This window comes from Trichosurus vulpecula, chromosome 5 (assembly GCF_011100635.1).
Source record: "Trichosurus vulpecula isolate mTriVul1 chromosome 5, mTriVul1.pri, whole genome shotgun sequence".
NCBI lineage: Eukaryota > Metazoa > Chordata > Mammalia > Diprotodontia > Phalangeridae > Trichosurus > Trichosurus vulpecula.
The window spans coordinates 272721182-272733155 of NC_050577.1; the positions used below are offsets into that span (position 1 = coordinate 272721182).

The window sequence follows — 11974 nt, forward strand, 5'->3', positions numbered from 1 at the left end:
ATTGGAATGTGACAGTGACTGGCACAGGAAACCCAGCAGTCAGCAATATCCCAAAATGTACAGGAGGCAATGGAGACTTAAACCAGATGAGATTTGTTGGGGAGGAATTTATAGGCTCAGATACTCAGGACACAGAAGCTCTGATGACAAAGAAAAACCTCAAGGCACGCTTCTGTAGTCTGAATATCAAAGCTTGCTCCTCCCCTGGGCCCATAAAGATAATTGGATGCAGAGGACCAGTTGACATTGAGGGCAAAAGAAGAGGCCCTAGAAAATATCTCTGAGCATCTCTACCTGTATTTGGGTTCAAATCTGTGGCTTAACTATGTATGTGCCTTTAGTCAAGTCATTTAAATCCTCTGGGACACCATCTTGTCCCTAAAAATTTGAGTGGCTACACTAAGCAACCTCTAAGGTTCGTTCCATCACTGTATTCTATTTTCTTTGATTCCTCATCCTATATTTCTCTCAATCCAAGGAGCAGGAGGAGGAATAATCAGTTCCTCAAGGCCCTTAAGTTCCTCACTCTTCTATACTATCAAAGTCTTTGAGAACCCAAGTTCACCCCCCTCCCCCACGTGAGCCAAGGGAGAGAGGTTTTAGCAGAGAAGGATAAATTTGTTTTTAGGCATAGGGCCTGATCAAGAAGGAATATTCTCCCCAGAGAAGTCTAGGCCTCTCCTTAGGAGGTTAGGACACAGTTTACATTCTCTCCTACTGAAGAAGAGCAAAAATATCCATTTTTCCCCTTCATGGGTCTTATTCCTAGATGGAGGCGATATTGATCTTAGTAATGGAGGGGAGTGAGAAGAAGGGGCAAGGGTGTTGGGGAGCCAACTACAATTGCCAGCTACTAGGAAGTCCTTTGCCTTTTGCACTTGGATAGAAGGGAAAGTGTGACTGGGGAGGGGGGAAGCTTATAAAGGCTTTGAAGATGAAATGAGATCTGTGGGTCCATGAACAGTGATTGTTGACACAGCCATACCAGAGAGGCAAGCTAAGTTGGTTTTTAAGAAGACAGGAGTGATGCCAAGCCAATAAAATGTATCTATCATCACCTTTTTGCTGGCCCCCCTTTAATGCAGCTCTCCCTGACAAATAAAAAGGCAGAGCCACTGCCCAGATCTCAGAAGCATCTGCTGGATCCTCATTCTTCTGCACCAGTACCTCCTGCCACCTTCGCTATGACTTGTGGAATTAGCACCGTGGGCTGTGGATTCCGCCCCAGAAACTTTAGCTGTGTCTCAGCCTTTGTGCCTAGGTTGGGTGACCGCTGCTGCATCAGCGCCGCTCCCTACCGAGGAGTGTCCTGCTACAGAGGACTGACTGGCTTTGGCAGCCGCAGCATCTGTGGGGGCTACAGGGCTGGCTCCTGCGGCCGCACCTTCGGCTATCGCTCTGGGGGAGTGTGTGGGCCCAGCCCCCCCTGCATCACCACCGTATCTGTCAACGAGAGCCTCCTGACCCCCCTCAACCTGGAAGTGGACCCCAATGCCCAGTGCGTGAAGCATGAGGAGAAGGAGCAGATCAAGTGTCTCAACAGCAAGTTTGCTGCCTTCATTGACAAGGTCAGTGTAATGGTCCTTTGGGTTCCCAAGCTCCTTATGTACCAGACATTAAGGGGACACCCAGATCAAGAAGTAAAAATGACTGCTACCCTTGGGATACTTTTAGCCCATTTACAGAAGAGTTGAGAGTGGAAAATAATTGAGCAGGTATCATGGCATAGTGGATAAGGCCTTGGGTTTGAAGTCAGGAAAACCTGAATTCAGCTCCTTGCCTCAGAAACTTAGGAGCTGTGTGCTGCTGGACAAGATACTCACCCTCTCTGTGCCCATTTCTCAATGGCCTCAATGCCCTCTAAGGTACCCCAACACTAAATCTATGATCCTAAAACACAAACAGAGATCAGAGAGCAGGACAGAATCAGGCACAGCTGGACAAAGTTCTAGATCTCAATGCCTTAGATGGGAGGAGTAAGACGGAGATGGAGTAAGGATGCTAAGAAGCCTGGAGATCTACAGAGCATGCTCTATGAGTTTGGATTGGGAATGGGAAATACTTAGTTTGAAGAAGAAAAGAAAGAATGGGGATGAGATGGGATAGTGTGACTGTGGACAAGTCACTTAACTCCTGTAAAAATTAATGGGTTGGACCAGACGTCCTCTGAAATTCCTTCCAGCTCTAGGCTGATGAGCCTATGAACCTAATCAGAGATTGACATGGGAAAGAGGGATTAAATATGTTTTGTTTGACCCCAGAAAGCAGAATGAGTGGTAATGGGTGGAAGTTGATGGGGGACATTTTTCGCTGTGAAAAACTTCCCAGGGGTCAAATCTGTTCCACAGTTGAATTATTGGCCTTTGGGAGCTAGTGAGTTTCCCATTTCTAGAGCTTTTCACAGAGAGGCTGAATGACTACCTATGGAGGAAGAAGGTATTGTAGAAGGTACTTTGAACCAGATATAAACCAGACAAGATGATCTCTAAGGCCCTTCTATTTCTCTGTCTACTGCATTATGCTTCAGGCCTCTGGTGGTGGTCATTTTCATCCTGGAGTTTGAACTTGGCATTTTGTAAATCAGGAAGTGGAATTTAGTGCCCACCTAGGAGGCAGCTAAGGTGGCTCAGTGGATAGTCAGGAAGACCTGAGTTCAAATCTGGTCTCAGATACTTTCTAGCTGTGTGACCTTGGGCAAATCCCTTAACCCTGTTTGCCTTGGTTTCTCATCTGTAAAATGAGATGGAAAAGGAAATGGCAAACCCCTCCAGCATCTTTGCCAAGAAAACCCTATAGACAGTATTGGCATACCATGGTCCATGGGGTCATGAAAAGTTGGAAAGTTGGACATGACTGAACAAGAACAAAACAAGTGGTCATAGTGTTCCTGTGGAATAGAACTTTGATTCATGACCTTGGGATGATCCTCAAGGCTCTCTTTTAAAAAGGTATCACTCAATGTGACCGTAAGAATGTGGGTCAAAAAAGTGTTTGGTCCGAGTATCTTTAAGCCAAATCAGAATGATGACAGAATGGGGAGGGAATCTGTCCTTAAAGAAATCAGATACAAAAACCCTAGAAGCTGGGCACTGGAGGAAGCCTTGGAGATCATCTAGTACAATGTCTTCATTTTACAGCTGAGGAAACTGAGTTCCAGAAAAGTAGGATAATAGGGCTTTAAGATTTGCAAAGTGCTATTACCTCATCTGATCCTACTGACAACCCTGGGAGGTAGATGCTTTTATTACCCCCTGTTTTACAGATGAGGAAACTGAGGTAGAGGTTAAGTGACTTGCTCAGAGTCACACATCTAAGAAGGGGCTGGGGCTGGATTTGAACTCAGGTTGTCCTGACTCTGAATCCAGCACTCAAACCATCTAGGTGGGAATGACTTACCCTCCTAGCCAATTAAGTGGCTGTGTCAAGGCTCACACCCAGATCTCCTCTCATACACAGTTCAGTGCTTGTTCTGCTACTAAAGAGCATTCTTCCCCCTATACCTTGATACCCCTTAACTTCCTTGATTGCCTTTGGCCAGAACCATATTGAATTTCACTCTAGAGAGGGACTGCCATCTTTTATCTCCACTGAGAACCAAGAGAAATAGCCTGAAACTGCAACATGAGGGTTTTAGACCAGATGAAATGAAAGAAAATCTTACCAAAAGGAAGGGTCATTAGACAAGGCGACAGGTCATTGTGAATCTCCTTCTCTAAAACAAGAGAGATTGCTATGTATTCAAAGGTTTAAATGGAATTCCATCTGGAACCAGGGCAGGCAGTGGGAAGAGCTATTTTCAGACTCTTCAGTCTATGGTTATTAAATGTAGTGGACTGGGAGTCTGGAGAACTGGGTTCTTCTTTTCCCACTAAGGTGCTGTGTGACCTAAGGTATGTTGCTCAGCCTCTCTGAGCCTCCCTCTCTAGTTCTGTCAAACGAAGGGGTTGGACTGAATGATCTTTGATGCCCCTTTCAACTCTCACACTCAGTGGCTGCTGATTCTAAATGCATTATTATGAAACAACTGAATGTTTTGTTCATTATTCACCTTCTTTTTGGCGTGGGCATGGGAGGAAGTTTACTCTTTGGTTTAATTAAACAGCATTATGTCAGCTCTGTGCTGAATGCTGGAACGCAAAGATGAAAAAAACCCTGCAGAGTTCCTCCTCCTTCTTCCTCTCCCCCCAGCTCTGATTGGTTAGTATGTCTTGATGATTCTGTCTTAGTAATAAATCCCATTTAGCAGAGCTTTAGAATATACACCAAATAGGATACCACAAATCATCTTCCTCACAGCATGCCAGTGAAGCGATCTGTACAACAAGCCCTGTTATGCCCATTTTATAGACAAGTAAACTAAGGCACAGGAAACAATCTGCTCAGGATCAGAAATTTAGAATCAGACCTTTTAGAGGCAGATTCTTTTCAAATCCAAGTCTTCTGACTCCACAATATGCTTTCCATTACTCTAGGCTGCCTCCTTCCTTGTCAGTATTTCTTAAATTCCTCCTTGCATTTCTGCTCATACAGGTGCATCTTAGCTCAAGCTCTTGTTAAAAGCCCCTGCTCTTATCATAGTCTCTAACAGTTTTCTCTCCAATACTACCTCCCCTCTCCGAGTCAAGTCGATAGCATTTATTAATCACCTATTATGTGCTAGGCATTCAGCTAGGCACTAGGGGTACAAAGAAATGGGGAAAAAAAAATAACCCTTGCTCTCAAGAAGCTTGCAGACTAATAAGATGCATGTAGGGTAACCTGGAGATCTGAGACGGAAAGCAGTGGCATTAAGGGAACCAGGAATAAATTTCTTTCAGAAGGTAGGCTTTTACTTGACAGTTTAAGGAAGCCAGGGAAATTAGGAGGGAAAGGTGAGGAGGGAGAGAATTCCAGGCACAGGGGGCAGCCAGAGAAAACTCCTGGAGTCAGGAGACTGTGTGTCTTGTTGGAGAAACAGAAAGTCTCCAACTCATACCTTATAGACCAGCCATCACGTCACTTTCTGCTCAGAAACCTTCCTTGGCTCCCCATTGTCTAGAGGCTAAAATACAAACTCCACATCCTGGTATTTGCAAAGGGCCACAATTGGGCATCATATTACCTGTCTGATCTTTACTCCATCACAATTCCATTTTATACAGTCTATACTCCAGCCAGAATGGATTAAGAACTGTTCCCCAACCTCATTCTGGATCCTTCCATCCCCCCAAACTCCTGGGGACCAATCCCTCATGACTGTGATGTGTGGACATCTTCCCAATCTCCGCCTGTTGAAATCTTTCACTTTTTTCAAGACTCAGTTCAGTTACCACCTCTTCATGTGGCCCCAGTAGAAAATTTCCCCCTCTTAAAGCTTCTCTGAGTCCTTTACCTGGATCTCTCTTTCATGCCTGTTATATACCTCTTTGTATCATATTAATTTGTGTGCCTGTCCTGTCTCCCCATCGCATCAAAAGTTTCTAGGCCAACAACTACCTAGCACAGTGCCTTGCATGCAACAGGCACTTAATAAGTGTTTCTTGAAGGTCATCAGATGGCATAATGGATAAAGTGCTAGACTTGGAGTCAGGAAGACCTGCATTCAAATCTTGCCTCAGATGCTTGCTAGCTGTATGATTTTGGGCCAGTGACTTCCCTCCTCTCAGCCTCAGTATCCTCATCTATAAAATAGAGATAATACTAGCTACGACCCCATAGGGTGCTTAGGAGAATCAAATGAGATCCACAGCATTTTGCAAACCTTAAAATGCTATGTAAATGTTTGCTATTGTGACCCCTAAGGATGCCATAGGCTTTAGATACAGAAGCTTTCTCTTTTCTCATTTGAAGTAGCTGATGCCCTGAGATGCTAAAAGGAGTTACCCAGGTCTAAAGAGGCCAAAAGAAGTGGAGCCCAGATGCTCTAACACCAGATCCAGTGCTTTTTCCATAATTTTTAACCCTGGTGCGATTGTCCAGATCAGCTCCCTAGAGGCAGATACTCAGACTTTTTGCCGTTGGCATCGCAGGTACGATTCCTGGAGCAGCAGAACAAGCTTCTAGAGACCAAGTGGCAATTCTACCAGAACCGGAAATGCTGCGAGACCAACCTGGAGCCCCTGTTCAATGGCTACATCGAGACCCTGAGGAGGGAGCTGGAGTGTGTGGAGGCCGACAGTGGGCGTCTGGCCTCTGAGCTCAACCACGTGCAGGAGGTCCTGGAGGGCTACAAGAAGAAGTGAGTAACTCATGGGGGGTGAAAAGGTTCTTGGGATCTAACAATAATGCTCCCCTAAATCAGGCCTGTAAATACCACCTACATGCTCATGTCAGGTGTTGCTAGGATTGGGAGGATGTGAGGGAATCTCAGAATTATCTTTGCTTCCAGAGAAGCAACTCCCTAGGGAATGAAAATGAGCCAACTTTAGTGATGTGCCCAGATCTGGACAAAAGGCTGTGTCTATATTATCTTGGCCTTCCACTTTTTTCTCTCCCTTCCAAACCACTCTCTACCCTGGCTCTGTGGCTCATCCAAAGGAAAAGTTGCATTGGGAATGAACGTATTTGAGCCATCATCTGGACTCAGTGGCTCCTTACGAGCCACAAGTCTGGGAGTGGACGGAGGTGTCCTGAGAGACTGGGGCAACAGGCTTCTGAGGACAGGTCTTATCTGTCTACATGATTTAAAGATATTTTTTGAGATTTGTTCAGATGAGCCCTGAGCCTCTTCCCTCTCCCCTCAGGTACGAGGAAGAAGTCGCACTTCGGGCTACAGCTGAGAATGACTTTGTGGCTCTAAAGAAGGTGGGTGACTGGAGAACCAAGGATGGGAACCTGAGCCTTCCTGCTCCACCCCGTACCAGCCTCTATGGGCCAGGAGCCTGCATCCATCTTTCTGCTCTTGTAAAAAATTGATAGACTTTGCTCAGTTGTCTTCCCTACAATCTCTCCACAGGAGGTGGACTGTGCCTACCTACGGAAGTCAGACCTGGAAGCCAATGCCGAGGCATTGACAGAAGAGATCAATTTCTTGAGAGCCCTGTATGAAGAGGTGAGGGAGGCCGGGCTTTGAGGGTCAGGGTACCCAAAGCATCATTGTGGCAGAAGGCTTGGCAACCCAAGAGAATGGTTGGCTGTTTTGGTGATAGACGTCCCACTGCTCCCTGCTGTGTTCCCTACTGATCTCCTGCTCAGCTCCCCTCCCTCAATCTCTCCCCTCTTTCCTCTCTCTCATTCCCCTCTTTCTCTCTTCCTATCTTATTGTTTCTGTTTCTCCCATGTCCCTAGGTTCCACTCCTTTCTTCCCTTCCCTCTCCTCCCAAATGAATTGTTTGGCCTCTTCTCTCCCAATCCACTTTGCAGGAGATCCGAATCCTCCACACCCACATCTCAGACACCTCCGTCGTGGTGAAGATGGACAATAGCCGGGAGCTCAACATGGACTGCGTCATTGCAGAGATCAAGGCTCAGTACGATGACATTGCCAGCCGCAGTCGGGCTGAGGCTGAGTCCTGGTACCGTAGCAAAGTGAGTGGGTTTGGCTCTCTCACATCCTAGAAACTGCAGTGGGAGGAATTTGACACATAGGGAGTAGATGCCAGGATGGACTGCCCCTCTGTTTGTAGACACATCCACAGATTGGTTTGTAGTCTTCTCCTCTGGGGGCATTTGAAGGAGGCACAGATGCCTTCTCTAGCTGGGATAACACAGAGGCAAAAGCATGAATGTGATGACACTCATAAACTCCCTGCCTCCCACAGTGTGAGGAGATGAAGGCCACAGTGATCCGCCATGGGGAGAGTCTGCGCAGGACCAAGGAAGAAATCAATGAGCTGAACCGCATGATCCAGAGGCTGACAGCAGAGGTGGAGAATGCCAAGTGCCAGGTATGGACACAACATGCCCCTTCTGTCCCCCTGCCACCAGAAATGTGTCCAACTGAAGCCAGAGGCAGGTGCCACAAAGTTTTTTCCAAAAACAGAGATGGACTTTCTATGGATTGTCCTAGGACAGGTGATAGCCCACCAGATACTATGAAACCTCCTTTCTTGGAGTAGTCCTATGTGGACAGCCTGGGGGATAAGGGAAATAATTGGGTTGTCTCTGCTGGCATCATAGAATCCTATGAGTCCAAGACGGTTTGATAATTCTCTTTTCATACCCAACCTATGATACTCCCCCACCAGAATTCCAAGCTGGAGGCTGCTGTGACCCAGTCTGAGCAGCAGGGTGAGGCTGCCCTCAATGATGCCCGCTGCAAGTTGGCAGAGCTGGAGGAGGCCCTGCAGAAGGCCAAGCAGGACATGGCTTGTCTACTGAAGGAGTACCAGGAGGTCATGAACTCCAAGCTGGGGCTGGACATTGAGATTGCCACCTACAAACGGCTGTTGGAGGGCGAGGAATACAGGTGGGGACCCCCAGACCAAGTTCCAAGTAGAATAACAAAGAATTCCCAAGTGTTGGCAAGAGAGAAATTTCCTTATTAATAATTAATATTAATATAATCATATTTAAATACATAATCAATTAATAATATTAAATTATGCCATAATTAAAGTAGTGAGCCCTTAAAAAGAAAGGAGTAGGGGCAGCTAGGTGGCATAGTGAGTAGAGCACTGGCCCTGGAGTCAGAAGTTTCAATTCGGCCTCAGACACTTGACACACTTACTAGCTGTGTGACCTTAGGAAAGTCACTTTATCTCAATTGCCCTGCCTTCCCCCCTCAAAAAAAGAGAAAAGTGAAGGGAGAAGAGCTAGCACCACAGATAGTAGTCAAGTTAAAAATGGAGCCAGGTGAAGGGAGAAAATCTCTGATCACCATTCTCTATGACCTTAAGGAGTAAAAAGCACTTTCTTCGTGATAACTCTGTGCATATAACAGCATCTTCATTTTTTCAGATGAAACTAAAGGTCAGAGACTATGACTTTGCAAGGGTCAGACAGTTAGTACATGCCACTGACAGCACTCAAATCCAGGTTTCTCTTGCTTCTAAGTCTAGTGTTATCTGGGCACGTTGAGTGTAATGAGCTGGTAGGATATCCAAGGAGGGCCATGCAGGGGGGGTATGCAGATCCTCGCTGACAGTGAAGGTAATCCTCTTCCGGAAGAACACTGACTTTGATGGTCCTTTGCTTGAAGCATCAGAGCTAGGATTGTAGACCAGGTCCTGAATTCAAATCCTGTTCTTCTTACTATGCCACAGTGTTTTCCTCCTGAAAATAGAATTATTTTTATGAGCTGCTTAGGGACTCAAAACTAGGCTTCCAATGCCAGTGTTCTTTGGACTACACTGGCCTGCCTCACTTGAAGATAGGGGCCTTATATCAGACTTCAGTGTAGTCTGCAGTCCTGGGGACAGGGGACATTAAAGCAGGACATGTCAGTGATTGGGACAGGTATATTAGGGTGTGTTGTTGTAGCTAATTTGAGTCATAGAATTGTATCTTCCCCCCACCCCAGGCAGATGTCAGAGGATATCGAGTCAGTGCTAGGGAAAGGGAGAAGAGAGAAAACCCAGCTTTTCAGAATACCCTAGTGAGGTCTTGACCATGCACTAAAATGACCCCCTAACCCCCACCAAGCAGGAATCACTAATCAAGAAAGTAATCAGAGAGGAGAGCAGGATTTCAAATATCCCAGAGTCAGCAGAGTTAATCAATCCATAAACATTTATTAAGTGCCTACTATGTGCCAGGCACTGTGCTAAGTGCTGAGGAGACAAAAAGAGGCAAAAGACAGTGCTGGCCTTCAAGGAGCTTACAGTCTAATAAGGTTAAGCAATTTATCTGCCCAAGGTCCCACAGGTTGTAAAAAGCAGTACCAAGATTTGAGCCCACGCCTCCTGATCCCCAGATGCAGGGCCCTTTCTATTATGTGTACCCAGGTATCCTACCCCCTAGCCTCATCTCTAACTTCATCCATCCACTTCCCCATTCCCTGATATTCATCAACTGAAACGGAGTGAGTTGGGATCCAATTCTGACATCTCTTTTCTCTCCTTCAGGCTTTGTGAAGGTGTTGGTGCTGTGAATGTCTGTAAGTAATTTTGACTTTGAAAAGAGGGATTGGGGGTGGATAGCAGGGAGGCCTTATTACTTGGGAAAGTAGAGAGATCCTGTAAGAGGTGCTTCCTCTAAGACCAGGGCAAGGGGGCAGGAGCCATCTCCAGTCGTCCTGATCTGTATCTTGCCACTGGATCCAGATGGCTCCAGAGGAGAAAGTGAGGCTGGTGACTGTGCACAGCCATCCCTCACTTAAATCCAATTCATTTGGAAGTCATGGTATCATCTTTCTGATGTCATGGTCCTCTTCAAGAACCAAAGAACAAACAATGACAACAAGAGGAAATGCTCTGATTTGCCATAGGAGACTAAGCAAGCCATGGGAGGGACTAGGGTTAGCCTCAGGAAGGACTTACCAGGTGGGAAAATGGGAAGACACTGAAACAGCACAGCAAGGAAACAGCTACCATTTCCTTCCTAGGAAGTTTGGTCAAATTAGAGAGACCCTTCCCAAAATAGCCTGAGCCAAGAAATCACTGGTCTTGCCCGGAGTTGGGAGCTTAAAAATCTTGGCTTCCCAAGCAGGAAATCTGACCTTGCCCTGAACCTCCTCTTCCTTCTCCTCCTTTCCTACTTCTGCAGGTGTGAGTAGCTCCCGGGGCGGTGTCTCTTGTGGTGACCTTTGCCAGTCTGGCTCCCGACCCATCGTTGGCAGTGTCTGCAGTGCCCCTTGCAGTGGGAACCTGGTGGTGAGCACTGGAACCTGTGCTCCCTGTGGACCCCTCAGCACCAGCTGTGGAAGATGCTAGAAGGGACCAGAGAACCAGAGGCGCCCTTTCTATCATCTCCAGATGTGACCTATTCCCTACCTCCCCCCCAATCCCTAGATCTCAGCCTTCTAAAACAGCTGTTTTCCTACCTCGTGTTCTGAGAATACACCAAAATCCCCACCTTTGATCTGGAGACATATCTTTGATGATAGGGAAAGAGATCCCATCTGGAGCCCCTTCTTGGATCCTGGATCCAAAAGGATTTGAATACAGGGCATTGCTAATCTGCCTCAGATCCTTCTCAATGCATATTGTCTTATGTTTATCCAATAAACTTGAGAAGCCATTTTGGCACTGAAACATATGGCTTTCTTGTGGTTTCTCATCCAGGTGATGCCCACTGGGAATGGAACATTCCCATTGGAATAGCAAGCCTTGGAGAACAAGACAAAACAGAGGACGTCACTGGTATGAGCACTAACGTAGATTTTAGGGTGATAGATTCCAGTAACAGAGAATTTAGAGATCACCCAGTCAGACTTCCTCAAAGATGAAGAAACTAAGAAACAGAAAAATGAATTAAAGTGACTTGCACAACGTCACAAGTGATAGGGAGTAAAGCTGAGATTCAACCCCAGGTTCTCTGACTCCAAATCCAGAGTCATTTCTGCTATACTCTTTCTGGATTAAGAGCAGCCTTCATACCAAGATGAGAGCTCAAGGATCTTGTCCCATTGCAGTCTCAGGACCATAGAAAGTCTCAGAGACAAAAACCACTATACAAGGCGTACACCATATGCACTATACAAGTTTGGTCGGGGGTGGTGAGGGAGAGAGGAGGGTGGTCTCAGAGTGGCAAACAGCTATTGAAAGGCAACACAGCTCTTTAAAAAGTCTCTTCATTTGTTCAACAAAAACTTATTAAGGGCTTACTATGTACAGATTGTGTAAAGTACTAGGGAAAATAAAACCATTTTGTAAAATGCAGCCCCTGCTACCAAGGAGCAAAAGAACAAGGGATATAAGCTACCAAGACAGATCATCATAGCTTACAAAGTCTTGGGCCCTAATCCTCTGACCAATTATGTGGGAAGGAGAGCTTTCCCTCCTTCTGAGGAAAAACTATCAGCCAATCACATCTCTCCCCTTGGTGGAAGGGTCCTAATGGTCTTCTGAAGGACTTTTCACCACCTAAATAGATTTAGGATCCTCACTGGACAACC

General features: G+C 46.2%; 1 protein-coding gene across 1 annotated transcript; it reads left to right on the forward strand.

The window, feature by feature from the left end:
• The first annotated feature begins 1184 nt into the window (after positions 1-1184).
• LOC118850015 (keratin, type II cuticular Hb3) lies at positions 1185-10790 on the forward strand. Its single transcript, XM_036759188.1, has 9 exons — positions 1185-1568; positions 6009-6217; positions 6723-6783; positions 6935-7030; positions 7342-7506; positions 7740-7865; positions 8166-8386; positions 9984-10015; positions 10624-10790. Exons 1-9 carry the CDS (start codon positions 1185-1187, stop codon positions 10788-10790), a joined length of 1461 nt encoding a protein of 486 aa, XP_036615083.1.
• The last annotated feature ends 1184 nt before the right edge of the window (positions 10791-11974 follow it).

Bases quoted from the DNA above. Each gene is read 5' to 3' on its own strand.
- LOC118850015 (XM_036759188.1), top strand. From the start codon at position 1,185: ATGACTTGTGGAATTAGCACCGTGGGCTGTGGATTCCGCCCCAGAAAC. The intron at 6,218-6,722 runs GTGAGTAACTCA...CTCTCCCCTCAG, and splicing joins CTGGAGGGCTACAAGAAGAA to GTACGAGGAAGAAGTCGCAC. The intron at 10,016-10,623 runs GTAAGTAATTTT...CTACTTCTGCAG, and splicing joins TGTTGGTGCTGTGAATGTCT to GTGTGAGTAGCTCCCGGGGC.